Source organism: Cydia splendana, chromosome 14 (assembly GCF_910591565.1).
Source record: "Cydia splendana chromosome 14, ilCydSple1.2, whole genome shotgun sequence".
In the NCBI taxonomy this organism is placed as follows: Eukaryota; Metazoa; Arthropoda; class Insecta; order Lepidoptera; family Tortricidae; genus Cydia; species Cydia splendana.
This window is the reverse complement of record NC_085973.1, coordinates 18,634,074-18,651,356: the sequence shown is the minus strand read 5'-3', so window position 1 is coordinate 18,651,356 and position 17,283 is coordinate 18,634,074. Positions and strand designations below refer to the sequence as shown.

At 36.3% G+C, this 17,283-nt stretch overlaps 2 protein-coding genes across 2 annotated transcripts in view; one reads left to right on the top strand and one right to left on the bottom strand.

Moving 5' to 3' along the window:
• LOC134796714 (connectin-like) overlaps positions 1-9,202 on the bottom strand; it is a 148,146-nt gene extending 138,944 nt beyond the window's left edge. The window contains exon 1 of the mRNA XM_063768900.1: positions 8,963-9,202. The gene's annotated coding sequence lies outside the window, so the exon portion shown is untranslated. The remainder of the gene's footprint in view (positions 1-8,962) is intronic.
• A 584-nt stretch (positions 9,203-9,786) lies between these two features.
• Positions 9,787-17,283, top strand: LOC134796743 (mitochondrial genome maintenance exonuclease 1-like). Its single transcript, XM_063768940.1, has 5 exons — positions 9,787-10,115; positions 10,448-10,900; positions 12,214-12,427; positions 13,665-14,010; positions 14,887-17,283. Exons 1-4 carry the CDS (start codon positions 9,914-9,916, stop codon positions 14,002-14,004), a joined length of 1,209 nt encoding a protein of 402 aa, XP_063625010.1. The 5' UTR covers positions 9,787-9,913; the 3' UTR covers positions 14,005-14,010; positions 14,887-17,283.

The following is a 17,283-nucleotide window of genomic DNA, read 5'->3' as shown; positions in this document are numbered from 1 at the left end:
CTGTGGGTCATATGTCCGAACAAAACGCCCAATGACCTTTGACATATCTACCTTACAAATATCTTTAAATTATCCGTATTGTAACTTGTTGAAGTCTAGTAGAAATCTAATTCATTTTCCGAATCGAGCCGTAAGCCTAAATTTAGCTTTCAAGATTTGACCTAGATACACTAACTAACATACATAGTAACAGGGCAAATTTAATTAATTGTTTTTTTTTTATATAAGTTTTAGTGTTTTGTTATAAAGTTGTATAAATGTTATTAAATAAATAAATAAGCTTATTAATTGTAAATAATATAAAAACTTAAGTATAGTAATTTCATTTTAAGTAACTTTAAAACTAATCCAGTCTCAACTAGATTTTCTTAAAATTTATTATCCTCATTCCTTATTAGTTAATATTATCTATTTTGATCATTTTTAGCTGATCATCAAACACAAACATCCGCTACCGATATCCTGCCTACGGGAGTGAACTCCTAAATATCACCTGGCCACAACAGAACCAGTGAAAATGAAAAAAATAAGTACCTATTTGTAAATATACTCAAATTTGGTAAAATCATATGTTGTTTTTTTTTTAATTTAATAGTATAATAAGAAAATACTTTTATTTTCTTTAGTTTACTGTGTTGTAATAGTTATGATTACTTAAACATTACCCAGGGCCTAAAATGAATAAAGTATGGAATAATGTTTCGCCCTGAAAAACTCTGAAATATACTTTGTAGCATGTGGTATGTATAATGAATGATTTATTTATTTGAAACAATATACCCTGTATTGTATTAATCCTTGGCAGTGCTTTTAACAATTTGTTCGAAAATGTGCGGCAATAATGACGTTTATTAAAAGTCAGAATCTTATTAGTGTCATAAATAAGAAAGATAATCAGAAAGGTCGAAGAAGGTTACCTCAGGAGCTACTAACACATACAGGCTGCTCCAAAGTAAAAAATCGTAATTAGTTAATTTCTTCGTAACCACTACCACTACACCGCACTAACGGGTAAATTCACGATCTACGCGGCCAAAAGTCGATTTATCAAAACAATAAATACCTCTGCGATAACAGCTACCTGCGGTAGAGGACCCTTTAGAGGCTAGATAACAACCCCTCCCACCCTCGTATGCACTTTCTAATTCGTTTCACGTCAGTCGGAATTTGATCGTGTCACTTCGTGTATGTTACTTGTTCTCGGCGCTCTTAGAAAAGCAAAACTTTGACGGTGTGGTTTATTGTTTTTAAGAGATCAAGAGTGAAAAAAATCATGGATTCTGAAACAATAGGTTAGTAATTTATAAGCAAAAATAAAAATATGCTTTATTTATTTGTTTTTGAGGCTAGGTTAATGCTCTGGAAGAGAGACTGTTTTTGAGCGTCATTTTTCGCAAAAAAAAAACTTCACTCGTTAATAAGTAATACAATAGGGTGAGATCGAGCAGAATTGTTAACGACATGTTATAGTCTATTGTTTTGGTTATTATAATTTAAAAAAAGACTTTCCGCATGCTTCCGCCAAATCATAATTTTTATACTTTAAAAATAATCCGCCATTTTACTCAAAAATAAACTTTTTTTTTGTATTGAGTTTAATCGACATGTTTATTTGTTTTAGATGTACCAAATACGTCAGAAATGAAGATCGTGACTAGAAAACACATATTTTATCTCTTCAAAAGTAAAAATTTACCTACATTGGAAGAAAAACTGTGTTCCTTAAGAGATCAACTTTTTTCTCATGAAGGCTGCACTAATGAGCAAATAGAATTATTTAAAAGCAATTTTGCTTATTTCAAGTCAGAATTTAAGACTAGATGGAGTAAAGCTCAGTATAAAGAAGACAGATTCATAAAAAACAATAATTCTTGGCTAGAAGGCTCTTTCGCGATTCCCGTTGCTGAAAGTCCGTTGTTTGTAGATATGCCAAAGGCAAATTTCGGCAACACGAATGATGGAAACACCAGCAGAAGGTTTTTTGATGATCCAAAATTAGCATCAGATATAACTGGAATCAGTTACGAGCTGATATATAGATTAAAAGTAATTTTAGAGACGATATCAAGCTGCCACAAAATTGACTCTGAAAAATACGACAGTTACGCAAAGGAAACAGGAGAACTATATATCAAATTATACGGATGGCATCCCATGACGCCCACGATGCATAAGATACTAGTCCATGGTGCTGTTATTATAAAAAAATGCGTTACTACCCATTGGACAGCTCACTGAAGAAGCTGCAGAAGCGCGTAACAAGCATTTCCGATCTTATCGACTTGATTTCGCAAGGAAGTTTACGAAAGAAAGCTGCAACACGGATATTTTAAATCGCTTACTTTTGAGTTCCGACCTGCAGGAGAAAAGTAAAAAAAAGAAAGCACAGTACTTTCCTGCCAGAGACGATAGAATTGCTATTGCCTGCCGATCCGAACCCAGAGTGCTCTTCCGGAAGCGAAGAAGAAAACATCATAGCAGAGACTGTAGCTTAATATGGCAACTGATTTTATTTCAGTAATAAATTATTATACACATTTTACTATATTTTTAATTTTTTCCTCTTTTGTGCAGATGTCGAAATTTTACATATCAGTAGAATTTTGAAAAAATTACCCTATAAATTAAAAAAAAATATCATGAAACAGTTGTTTCAACTTCGTAAAACGTTAAAAAATACAAAAACCCGCAAAAATAATTTTGGCCCCGTAGATCGTGAATTTACCCCTATGTGCACCGGTTGTTATGATACTGTCTACTGGCTCTAAATACCCTAATGCATGTGTACGTTTCCGTTTTGTCCCATGGCCATACATACAATATTGTCCATGGTATCAGTCAGTATGTGCCCTACATATACATATCCAAACCCAAACAGGCGACGCATGACATAATTATTTAAAAACAAGTATTTCGGTCTTAGCGGCCATTCACGCCATTTTTGAGGCAAATCTCAAGAGCTCGCGGAGTGCACTGAATACGCTTAGCCCGCACTTGATCAATCAACATTACGAAGTTTTTAATTTTTTCAAGATAAGTAAATATTTAAAAAAACTATGAAATTTAAGTGTAAAAAAATACCTAGTCAGCATACTATTATACAATAAATAAGTAGGTAGGTACTTATTTGGCGAAGCTAATGACAATTGTCACAAGAAACATGACAATTGTTACGAAGTTTCGACACAGAACTCATTTCCTGTTAAGAATTACCCAAAATTCTTTTAAATCTTGTGACAATTATATAAAATATATATGAATCAAAAAATATATAACCATTATACCATTGCGGTCGAGCGGAGTATCACATTATTATATTATAGTAGACAGTATTCACAGATTCTGCCCCTTTCCAACTTTCTTCCTCTGCTACACGTAAGGTTGGGCAGGGCCGGAACATGGGGCAGAATCTGTTAATACTGTCTACTATTATTATATAATATCGTAATGTGGTACCCCGGTCGACTACAAGGTACTATCGTTATGGTGCGGCACAAACTCATGCGGTATTATGAAGTAGCTACTAAATAGCACGTAAGAATTATAAATTTGTGCATTGACCAATTATTGAAACTTACTTAATATTAGGTCAGGCAACGAAAAGGTATACATACAGGGTGGATTTTCTTCTTGGGTCAGTGAGAGCAGCTACCATATCCCGTGCTGCTACGCGAAAACGCGGTCTTATTAGAAGACCTTCCCTATCACCCCTATCATCCCTATTCATCCCGGTTGACGGTATCTTCTCTTTTCCGCCTTTTATGTCTATAACTTTTGATTTTTTTTGTGTTCTAATAAACGCTTCGAATACATTTTTCTATACATCATCCGAATCCAGGTATCACACGTATTTTTAGTAGTATCTCTATTTTTCACCATTTTGAACTTGTCGACTAGACTACACTCTGCATGTATAAGTACTTCTAATATCTATTAGTGATATTAAGCTTTTTGTATCACTTTAGTAATTAACTTGAAATACTTATTCTTTGAAGAAGGAAAGTCGGATCAATCGTTAATTAATAAGCAGGCAGAGTAAAACAAATATCGGGCGAGTACTAGGGAATTGAGTTTCTCTCACCGCTGTCCAACGTAGTGTGAACTGAGTGCCTAGCCAAGATATCAATCGTTTGCGCCATAGCGAACGAAACTCTGACGTCTCTCTGTCGCAAATGATTGGCATCTTGGCTGAACCCTCTAGAGATCTAAGAACTGTGAATAATCGGAAAATACGACCATACTGGTTAGCCCAAGCGGTCATCCCATTCGACGCGCTCGGTAAGCGGATGGAATAGTAGCTTTAAAGCTTGCATTAGGTTAGGTAGGTACTTTCCCCTAAACTAAAACATGAATATTTCAGTTCTGCATTGAAATTTAACTTTGTGTCCATGCACATTTTTGGGCTCATTCTACACCGTCAGCATTCCGTACTACCACTTAAAAAAATGTCCCGAGATGTCCGTTCCATTACGTCACGTTTTAGTACTTCACTTGTACGTGTTTGACGCACGGACGTAGAGAGTAAACTGGATAGTGTACACTGGCCAAAAAGTGTGTCCACATGAGAGGTCAAACCTGAGCCCTCCATCTCTTTCTAATTAGGGTGACCATAAGTCATATAAATGTGGGATATTAGCATAAGATGGAATGTATAGTTTGGCCAGGATCTTTTCTCATTCGTGCATAATCAGAGAGAATCATACTGTATTTACCCTATGCTAGTATAATTGCCCCAGAAAAGAGATGGATATAGTTTTTTTCTCTTCTGTAAAACGCTTCACACAACCTTACTTAATTTAGTCGTTATAAAGCTTTTAGTCGTTATAAAAGCTGTTACAGATGGGATGGGCGTATTGGATCGTGATCAATGCGATCGTGGTTTATTGTGAGGAAGGTGGTCCGCCGTACGTCCATCGTACGTATTGGGTGAAAACCAGCGTAGTGTCTTACAGACACTGCTTATGCTGAGCGGCATCCTATTTGGTGTATGTTTACTGTATTGTTAACTTTATGGTGTACTTACCGTAATGTAGGTATGTTTTTGTACGCCAAATAAATATTTTCTATTTCTATCAAAGACAGCTATAAGAGAGAGCGAGACAAATATCCAGGGTCGGGTAAAACGTTGTAGTTGTACTTGGTAATTCGCAAATCGTATCGATTAAAAACGCTGCCTTCGGTCGTGTTTTAATTTATCACCACTCGTTGCGAATTTAATTCCTACTTTCAACACTTGCAACGCAAATAAATTTATATTATTACTATGCCCACTGGTTATCGATACTAGTCATTTTGTGAAGCCCTAGCGTAGCGTAACAATTTATGTTTTTACACGAAATTATCTTGATTATTGACTAAAATGATAAAATATTAGCACACGACGAAATAAAAACTTACATTTAACTGTGTAAACCGGCATTCTACACTATTTATGCTCTTCATAATTCATAATTTAACAAAATACCTATCACTATCAATATCATACTCATGGTGTGTTCATATACGTGATGACTTCCCTTTTGCATACTTTAGCTATTCTTTAAGCGTTAGCGTCATCGTAGATCTGTAATTGAAACAACATTTTCAAATTTGCCGCTTTTGTATACTGACGGAAATGTCGGCCCAACCTATATAGAATCGATTACATATATATAAATAGTTAGAATTAACGTTCCAGTAATTAAATACTATGTATAAAAATATGAGTCTGTAATGTCCAATCTGTAATGTAAGGACTTCGGATTTAATTTTTGGCAATTATGTAGCTCTCATTACGTGAACCGAATAATTAAACATGCCAAAATAAGTATATCTTTATTTATTTATTAGTATACTACAGTAGAGACCGGTTATAACGACGCCCAAGGGACCGGTGATATTAGGTCGTACTAACCGAACGTCGTACTAAACGAACTGCCAATTTTAATATTTTTTTAATCAAAATTATTACATCATTTTGTATTTATTAATACTTATGTAACAATCAAAGAAAAGGAACATTTCCATTAAAATATTTATCTACAATACTTTTATATTACAACACTTTGTCTTAAATGCAGAGACTTGTGTGTTTAGTTAGACTTAGAAGAAGTCACACACACGCGTACTCACTCAATCATCCGCAAATTACTCGAATCCCGTAAAATAAAAAGGAATCTAATCAAGACGACAATCGTACATCGACAATCAAATATTAAATAAGTTTTTTGTCAAACATTTCAACCCAAACTCAATTAGGATGCGTTGTTTTATGACCAGTGGTAGTACATTTTCCAGCATTTTTGGTGCAGCGGAGTGGTGTTAACGGAATTGGTATAAATAATTTCAACCCTAATGATTAATTCGCGTTAATTACGTTAACCTTAATTTACCATTTCAGATCTATACCAATTCCGTTAACACCACTCTGCTGCACCAAAAATGCTGGAAAATGTACGATGTCTGTTTATGACACAGTTCTTATGGCCACCTCCTGTGTCCAGCATCAGATCAGCTCGAAGTTACCAAAATATTGCATTGTCACCCAACTTACATACATAATTATGTACGTGAAGTTTAAGCTCAATTGAATATTGGGAATTGGGTTTTATTTAGTTTGCAAGATTACGTAAAGTCACATGACTATTTCATCTTACTGCGTATAGGCAAAGGGGCGAGGGAGTTGGGTGCGCAGGACGGAGTAAGCTTCTTACCAACAATTTATTTGTAAAAACTACGTCGCTCGTCGTTGTACCCGGACTTGACGGACGGATTTTGTGTCAATTTCCGTCGTTAAAAGCGGTTGGTCGTTATAAGCGGAGTCGTAATAAACGGTTGTACTTTCATAGTAGCTTGTACTAAAACCAACCACGTGCCTATACTTACGTCGCTATAAGCGGTTGGTTGTTATATGCGAAGTCGTACTAACCGGATTCTACTGTATTTAGGTAAAGTTATTTTTACATTAAGTAGGAAATAACAATTTTGTAAGACCGATCCAAATCGTACCGACATCATGGTGACCCTAATCGTCATCAAGTTGGGGATACCAATTAATATTCAAAGTTACTACAATTTCTACCATATTCAATTTACTGTTTTTTTTGTTGCGCACATGCTTGGCTTAATCAGTTAATAATATTAACATCATAATAATTAACAAATTACTTAAAAGATATCAGAACTGTAATTAGAATATAGCACTAAAATAGTATAAGAAGGTAATGAATTTCAGTAGTATATTGATATAATTTCTATCACAATGGTATCTTTTTAACATTGGCAACATGTGCGAGTGAGACACAGGGCTCAGGTTTTTCTATCTCATGTGGACCGTTTTCTCTAGTCTGGTACGAACAACATTCTGTCTCGGTGATAAGGTTCAAATTAGTATGGCAAAAAAACTGACAACTCGCTCCAGTTTAAACAATATAACTTCATGGTTTGACGTACCTACTTAGTGGAATCTACAATTTCCATACAGATGCGGCTTTCCATTCAGACAATGCAATGGTCCTTATGTTTCATGTGCAATAAGAACCTTTTTATAAGAATTTCAGTTGGAAAGGACCTTATTGCACTTGAAGTATAAGGACCCATTTGTAATGGAAAGCCACAAATATTTAGAGGATTTTTTTACTATCAGGATTGAATATGCCAGTGATTTTGAGCTGGAAGAACTAGATAAACAAATTATTATAATATATAGGGTCTGTGAGACTCAGGTCTATTTTTTTTTTGGAAAAAGCTCTTTTGGACCATTTGGAAACACTCATCATTCATTGCGGTGTGAAAACAAACATTGTAGAAAGTATGTAATCGTGACCTTTGAAATTTACAATTTGGAATGTAGGTAGCTTAAAATCGGACCAAGCTAACGCCTCGGCCAGGAGCCACGAAACGTACGCTACGTGCATATAATGTGGGTATTGCTTATGTAGGTAGTATAACAAATGTATGGCAGTCGAAGGCAGCGTCGAGCAAAAAAGAATAATAAAGGTCTGCATACGGTCACGAATTTATTGTATGGACCTCTATATACCTCACCGATAATTGCATGTGATTTCCGTTCCATTCCGGTATTTGTAGCAAGGTCTGTCGAGGCCTTACAGAATATACCGTCCGTGACCATAGACAATCCGCCCATTCTGGTGCTAAATTCAGTTCGTCTGGATGCGCCTTTACCTTAAATTAATCTTGCAAAAAAATTCATCTCTTACACCGCGCCATCTAGTTTACACTTTTGTCCCTAGTTAGCTAATGAGAGTAATCAGAAAAGCCATCTTCTGTACTAGCGACCTCTAGTCTGTTTTGGCTTAATGGTCACAAGACTGACACTGGGGGATATGGTAGTGTGCGTGAATGCATGAAATTGCAATATTTTGCAGTTTTGTCAGATTTTGATGAAATGAGACACTGTTGAGTGGAATATATTTCGATTTAGACGTAATATTTTTTATTGTTTGCGCCAATATTAACACATCTTAGAAAATTGTTTGGGTTTTGAAAGAAATAGTGATAATCCGCAATTTGTGCACAATCACGCCATCTTTTGGTGGCTAGTCGGCAGGACAGCCCTACACATCCACCTTAATATAAAAGTCCAGTTTTAAATAAATTACCTGATTATGATACGTTATGACATGACTAAACTTCTTTGGTGAATAACATTGTCCGTCACACATGACGTCAGCGCGTTACGCGTTACGCTGTCTCGAGTTTATCATTTTTTTCCCCACCTCAAAAAGTGCTCAGCGCCGCTAAAGAAGTTTTCACTTCAAAAATATTTAAATTGTACAAAAAATTTAGCACCTAAAAAATTTTTATAACTATATTTTCTAGTTAATTTTACTTAGATAGGTACGTACCTACCCAAATTTAAAAATGTGGTAAAGTTGAGTGCCTTTTGTCCTTTACCATCTTAACTATTGCATTAACTGTATGTACCTATTGCCTACAATCTACAATAAAATAAAATTCTTACCGTTAATTTGGATCCAACTTGCAAAATGCACTCCTCAGCAGCAGCACAAAAAGTCACAAAATGTTTACAACACTTCACAGTCCAATATTACATTATGGTTTTATGGATACAAATTCATCATCATCATTGTTGACTCTACTGCCACTTGTTCAAATTTCGAACTTTCCGCGTCTTACTCAGTTTATTGTGTAGTCCGTAGTTCCGTACGAATCCGGCAACCGGCGTTTTTGAAATGCCGCTTCGCGTTCCCGCCAATGTTTACCTTGCCTATAACACCGCCAAATATAGAGAACGATGCAGGACCGCATTCCTAAACGACGAGGCAAACATTTCATTTAGTCGCTTTGAATTAGTTTCATTCACTATTTTGCTATTATATCAAACATTTTAGAAACACAGGACCAGTAACAAATTGCATTCAATTTGTAACAATTTAAATTGTTCGTATTATACTTTACCTACGCTTACGCCATCTAGTTGTTCTAGCTGCAACTTTTAGTAGTTTATTTTATGTGTTCACTGTGCTTAGGCTTCTTGTAACGAGCTGCTACTAGTTTTGCATAGATGGCGTTAAACAAACAAAACATATTTACATATTGCCATTTTGGTGATTTTGGTTGCCATGTTATTGTTTTGGTTAGTCCTATTATTGAATAGTTAAAAAAAAATATTGGATTATTCGTATTTTATTTTTGTAACTACGGTGAATGTAAAATTTTATTATTCTATTATGCCTTCATAACTCCGAATGTCAATCAAATGTCTTTTCAATTCAAAAATGGCGTTGAAACTGTCAGAAATTTGACAGCCATCTAACTTGATTTTCTAAATGCCTGCAATTCTACGCTTTTAATTTTTGTTCTAGATTTCTAGTGCTCTATATCGGCGTCCTGATTCTCTAAAAATACTCCTTAAAGCGAAAAATAAAGACAGAATATATCGTTCTTCAAAATGTTACGACCTATATCGGCCATTGGCCGGAGAATTTCGTTATCGAGTAGTTCGAAGGACTCGATCAGGACTAAAGTGGTTCGTCCCGCTTCTCTCTTGAAACCGGCAGAAAAGATTAAGCTGTACAATAAAGAGAACAAAGATCTGTTCGGCCCGTTATTGGAGACAAACAAACAGAGGAAACAGAAATTACGGAAGTCTGGTAAGTGCAAATCGATTGTAAGGTTTCTGCAACCTTGGCGAGATTTATTACAACTTTCTACTCTACTGAAGGTAAAAATAGGCTGGTTTGCCATGTGAGGAGCTATGACGTTCACATTTACTCATTAAACAATGATTTGTCGCCCGTCTCTAATTGCTTTGTTTACTTGGTCGTTTATATTTGTATTCACGGGTTCGTCTGTTTTATTGCGTATCAACCGCATGCAGATAGTCGTGCCTTGCCAATTACAATCATATGACATTACGCTACTGGCGCCGTGAGTTATACATGCGTAGATGCGCCACATTCTCAGTTTATACTTATCTTTGCAGCTAAAAATAGCAAACTCGCGGATCAAAACAACGGAGCGTCGGCGCCTAGCGAAAGTGCAGTGAAATTCGACAGTAGTGCTAAGAAAAATGATATAACCTGCCTCAAATACAATCCTGTTCTGCCAGTGGAGATTTTTAAAAGAAAAATGTGGCAGAATACGAGGACTTGTGTTAGTTTTGTGGGTGTGCTGTTAAATAATGCTAGTGTGAGAGGTTTGAAGACTGCAGCAGCTGTCAGTGCGGCTAGAAGCACGGCTGCAGAGCAAGGTTATGTGTCAGAGGACAAGATTCTTCAGATCAAGCCCTACCGGAATGATTATGCCCAGCAATACCCATCGGTGACTCTGATTCTGAACAAAACTATGACAAATGAATCTAGGGCAGCATTAGAAAAGTGGAAACAGGAAAGGATTGCTGAAATGGGACAAGAGGAATTTGAACGATTCTATCAAGGTAAGAGTCAATTTTGTATGCCACCAAATTTCTTATCAGTTTTAGAGTAGTGGTTATTTATCTTATTGACCATACATATAAAGCACAGATTAAAAGCTAGATGCAGCCAGGCGAACTTTTTTAGAATGGTACATAATATACAGTGATCCGGGTTTTTAATGCATACTCGGATTCAATGATCTTAGTAACTGTATATTTAATGTTGTATATTTGATATTTATATTACACACATATAAATATAATATTACAGATATTAACAGAGGTTGGCGGGGTGAATCATTTGCCTTATAATATGATGTAAGACATATCAAATTAGGTATTAAGGTAAATATTTGTAAAAAGCATATTGCATAATATTGTACATAATGTACAGACACAAAGATAAAGAACACATACCTATTCCTGGAGATTCATTAGTAGGTATAAACAACATTAACAAAATAAATAAAATAAAATAAACAACTGTAGAAGAATAATAACATAATAATCACGGATAATGAAAACGGGCCACATTATATAGAAAATTCCACACAAAGAGACCCATATAACGTCCCTGAGGTTACATTAATATATCGAAAAAATTTGCTACCATAAGTACTTAGTAACTTTTTTTTTTATACCACATCGGTGGCAAACAAGCTTACGGCCCGCCTGATGGTAAGCAGTCACCGTAGCCTATGGACACCTGCAACTCCAGAGGTGTTACAAGCGCGTTGCCGACCTTTTAAAAACCTGTACACTCCTTTTTTGAAGAACCCCATACTGTAGACCCTCGGGAAAACCTCGGAAGCGAGCTTATTCCACAGCCGGAGCGTCCGCGGGAGGAAATTCCTCTTAAATCGCACAGTACGCGACCATTTAGGTTCTAGGGTGTGAAGATGAACACCCTGCCGACGGCGAGCGGTGCGGTGATAGAAAGCGGCCGTTGGCATCATGTCAAATAATTCCTCAGAGCACAGCCCATTGTACAAGCGGTAGAACACACACAAGGAGGCAAAGTCTCTCCTTAGACTTAAAGGTTCAATACCGCTTGTGAGTTTGGGATCATCGACGATTCGTACAGCGCGCCTTTGGACTGAGTCGAAGGGTCCAAGCTGGTATCCAGGTGCTCCTGCCCAAAGGTGACAGCAGTACTTCATCGCCTCGCTTTATTGACCACACCGAGTTTTTTTGGACGCGAGTTTTTAACTAAACTAAAAGAAAAATTATGCATCTTTTTTATTTCATCATGTCAATAATGCATTACTCATATGCTGCCAAATAACAAGCAATTTGAATTACCTTTTAATTTATACAATGTTTCTTTTTGGCAGCTCAATTGGCTCTCGGCTCAAAATTCCACAGCACGCTCAAAGACTACTTCACTCAGCCGAAGTCTCAGCTCCGTATAGAGAAAGATGTGGAGCCAGTCTGGAACTCGGTAGCAGAGGTCTTGAAGCACATATCATCTCCGAAAGCCATCGAGTCCAACGTAGTACACCCAGTTTTGAAATACAGAGGGATATTTGACGCTATCGCTTATTATGAGTAAGTATACATTATGTATTGCATGCCAAATTATGATAAACCAAGTTAGAGACACATGTCTGTAAGATGGTCGCAATTTTAACACCGCGTCTGTCATCAATCATCATGCTCTTTATTAAAACTTAAAAGTATGAAGTAGGTAGTTAGGTAGGTATATATGTATGTACAGTCAAGGTATGAAATATCGACGAAGTGTCAAAAACATGTATACACGACAGTAACTACATATTTTTGGCACTTTATTCGTGTCAATATTTAATACATTGCGATGCGAGAGTGACACGATAGACGATAAAAGTGTATCCATCATATCTGTTCGGGATTGAATTTTAAGGTTTATGTAACAGACATTCTTTTAGAAACTTAAAATGCTTCTGTTAAATATGTTATGTTATGTCTAACAATCACAAATGTCTTTAACTGCTGGATATTAATCTCCCACAGCTGAGGGGTTAAATAACTTTTAGATTTGACAGAATTTCATGAATAAATATATATAAATATATATACATAAATCTTGCAGTTTAGTTTAGTTAATAAAGGGGTGGTGTGGTTCATTCCACATATGTAAATGTAAATAAAGGTATGTAAATGAAGGTCATTTTGAAGGTCAAACATTTAAAGTCAAGTTCAGTAATACAGACATGTAAAATAAGGCGAGAAATGGGTTCATTACACCCAGTACTTTGTATTGTACTTAATCGTCGTTAACCCTTTTATTTATGAGGCCATTGCCTGAATGACTAAACAATAAATCAAATACAGTTTGTACTCTAGTCAGTCAACTGCTGCAGCAATGTAATGTAAATTAAATAATTCCTATATATAACCTTCTGTCTGCAGTTGTTTTTGCAAATACTTATGAATCGTTCCCATCTGTCCCCGCCTCATGTATGGCGACGGTCACGTGGGATGGGGACAAATAGGGATACACCGCCTTCCCTCTTGTCAATATTATCTTCTTCCTAGATCCCTCATTGCTGAGGATCGCGACCATGTATGCTACGTCTCCACAGTGTGTGATCATAGGCCATATGGGTCACGCACTACATGTTGCCGCCAATCACCCTCTTCACAACATCAGACCATCTCGTGGGTGCTTTGCCTCGCGCTCGCTTGCCGTCTATTTGGCCCAAGATAATCTGCCTTTCTAGGTCGTGCTTAATATCGTGCGCAATATTATCTTAGAAGCTTTTCAATCAGGCCCATGGTGTCAATGTAATTTTTTTTTTTCCAGGGACAAGCCAACCCTCATCGAATGGAAGAAATCCGATAAGCAACGCAAATCCATAGCCACGACCTACGACAACCCAGTCCAGCTAGCAGCCTACTTCGGTGCAGTCTGCAACGACCTGAACTACAAGCATTTGAACGTCCGGGACGCTCTTCTAGTCATCGCCTACACCGATGGTTCCAAAGCTGACTATTATCATCTCTCGATGGACAAGCTTAGGGAACACTGGGCCCAATGGCTGATACGGTTGGAGACGTATATGAAGAAACATGGACAGGACTCGGAGAAGATTTTGAAAGGTGGAAAGAGATTGTTTGAGGAAGAAATTGGGAATCTCCAATAATTATTGGTGAGTAATTTGAAATAATGATGTCCATCCTTTCTATTTACTAACAACTATTACTCCATAAAATTTGATTGGCAGAATACTATGCTTGCTACCGGGCTGTACAGTCACCTGCAATAATATGTTATTCTTCGAAGGCCACAAAAATATGTGACACTCTTGGTTCTACAAATATGATCGTGTCGCATATTTTTGCGGCATTCGTTGTGTAACATATTATTGCAGGTGACTGTACTAGTGAGTATGTTTTTATTTCAATAACAATGTAATATTGTAATTTTTGCAAGATATACACATAAGATGTATTGATACGCAATAGGCCTTGGTTATAATATTACCTTAAAGGGCCTAAAGTAAGCACGCGAAGCACGAAGAATTTAGTATATTGACCCGCCTGTTCGGCCCCGTCCGCGTAATTATATTGCTGAACCGCCCATGATACTGTCGGTCAATGACACTGTGCGATCTTATAGCAATATAATTATGGGGGTGCGATAGATATAGGAACAGGCGGGTCAATGTACGAAATTCTTCGTGCTAATCGTCCTTACTTTAATCTCAGCAGGCGTGGCTCACTCCGCGATTTCGTCGCTTTGCTACAGGTAGCTAAAAGTACATCCGTTCCGCCCCAATTTTGGAGATTGCCATAAGCCGCGCGTGGCGCTGTCGCCACCTAGCGGCCATATCTGTGCTGATCGTAACAGACGCGTTTTGTTATAGTCTTCTGTACCTAGTACTATTATTTATTCTGTGATCTCAGTAGGTTTCATAAAAGTACCGACGTAGTTATGTCTGTCTGTCAACAAAATGTTATTCATCAACATCATATTATATTATTCATGTAACACTTAAATAATTCAAAACTTTATTTCTTTTCAGCTGGGATAAAGCGGATGAAACATTAAACCGAAGAAATAAAGAATTCAAGCTACTGTCAATATTTGTGAGTCTCGGTCAATGTAAGATTTGTTATGAAAAAAAAAAGAAAAGACTGTTGTTGAAGTTGTGTCGGATAGTCTTCCCAAATTGAATGAAAATTGCCTAGTTTTCTTAAGCTTTTCCGGATCTATTATAATTGTATAATCATTATTGTCGTGTTATAATATTAAGGTCATGCTCGGATAAGATATAACATCATTTTCTATAAAGCTTACAGGAGTCATGTTGGCATTGCGCTATCTTTCCTCGAAAGTCCCTTCGCGTATTTGTACCATCGCTCACACTGTTAACTGACAGTTCGTAAACCTTATTACAAAATGCATAGGGTCCATCGATGGGCAGTTAATTGTTTCTGTTTGTATAAGTACTAAAACAAATTGAATTTTGTGGCGTTACATACAGCAGAAACTCGATTAACCGAACTCATTGACAGAAATTTGTTTGAATAATCAAAGGTCTTTTTTTGGGACGAGATCAAACAAAAAGAATACGTTTTTACTTAAAAACAGTAGTACATATATTAAAGTTTGACGTACAAATTAACGTTATATTATAAAACACGTAAAAAGTGTGGATAATTGAGGGTTCGGATAGTCGAGGTTTTACTGTACTTACTTGAAATTTGGAAACACATATCGCTTTGAGTTTTACGAGGCTAGATGTATATTCAATTGAGTAAAGTGCTCATGACATAGTCAACTAGATAGACCTAACAATGGAACTAAATGAAATTGATGTGTTGTAAAAGTGAGAACTCTTTTAGACAATTTGACATGGTTCCATGTTAATCTAGTCCATTTTGTTTGGCTTTGACCTGTGCCGAACCCGGGACACGCACCCTATATCCGAGCAAGACCCATTAACAAAGTAATGGTGAGATTCAAAGTAGCAGTCATTTTTATCGTTTATCGCTGTGGATAAGAAATGGGACACTTTCATACTTGCCTTGGCTTCAATCTTGTCTTATCCACGGCGACAAACGGCGTGAAGTGTTGAATTGTTATGAAAGTTTATCGATAGCACTCGGGATTTAATTATGATGTGAAAATTGTAATTAGCTTTGTTAGCGAAAATTGTAGCGAAATACCAAAAAAGTAGTAGGTGCCTAGTCAGTTTCGAATACAATTACAAATTCTTAACATAATTAGATTTTTCAGAATACGAAATAAATCATAGCATTTATTAGCAATAACATAAACTTACATCACTACCTAAATCACATAAGAATAATCCCTTTTTCACCTCAGCAGCTCGAACAAGGGTACTTTGCTTCTTAAAAACAGTGAACAAAATGCGATTTTGCTCACTGATTGTGGGTCACTCAGTGAGCAAAATGCGATTTTGCTCACTGAGTGAGACAAAATGACATTCAAGTGACCTTTATGGTCATTTCAACATGCGGGGTCTAATACAAGTTCGATATACTTGGGTTCTATTATCTCTGTCCCTCTAGGTATGTTCTCACTGCTTAGGGTGAAAAATTTTGTGTACTACACGAGATCAAAGTTATTTACATCTCGTGCGCTTTATGAATCCCTTACTACGCTCAAGATTCTAAATTAGATTCACTCGCTACGCTCGTGAATCTATTATAGAATCTTTCGCTTGCACGAGACTTAAAATAAGCACTCGAAGAAATATCAAACTTTGATCTCTTGTTGTACAAATAACTATTGTTTCACTTTTACGCGGGCTCTGTCTTACAGTTCAAAATTCTAGTTTTGCGCTTTGTATTAATATCGTAACTACATACTCAGATGTTTTTATTTTTCTTTTGTGCTGTACTTACTTATATTATTTTTTATTTCTGTAAGGTAAGTTCATATAATAGGTACGTTTAATAATATTAATGCTTCACAAATGTAGACATTTCATCTTCCTTTAATTTTAAGCTCTGGCAGATTCGAATAAATATTAAATAATTTCAATGTCGTATGTTATGTTATGAACTCGGCCGTTACTTTTATAGAAGGCCTGCTCTATCATACTATCATATTAAATAGGGTGTATTCGGGCAATTTTGTATAACGGATAATTCCGTAAATCTGATGAAAATTACCCAAAATTCCATCACAGTAAGAGTCTCTTTTCGGAATTATCCGACGGTTTTCGACTTACGTACGAATATATATACAGGTGCGACAGAGAGGCAACATCTCTGTCGCACATGTAAATTCGTATGGAAGTGTGACAGGGACGCCTTCATCGCATTATAAATACTGAGTAACGTGTGGATGGAAACTTTTGTAAACTCTAAAATCATTATTATGTTCCAAGTCTGATTTCTGTTTGTATTATTCACTCCATATATCTTGTAATAAAACAATAATACGTTAA

Excerpts from the sequence above, each read along its gene's own strand:
- LOC134796743 (XM_063768940.1), top strand. The coding sequence starts at position 9,914 with ATGTTACGACCTATATCGGCCATTGGCCGGAGAATTTCGTTATCGAGT. Across the intron at positions 10,901-12,213 it reads ATTTGAACGATTCTATCAAG|CTCAATTGGCTCTCGGCTCA; the intron begins GTAAGAGTCAAT and ends TCTTTTTGGCAG. Across the intron at positions 12,428-13,664 it reads GACGCTATCGCTTATTATGA|GGACAAGCCAACCCTCATCG; the intron begins GTAAGTATACAT and ends TTTTTTTTCCAG.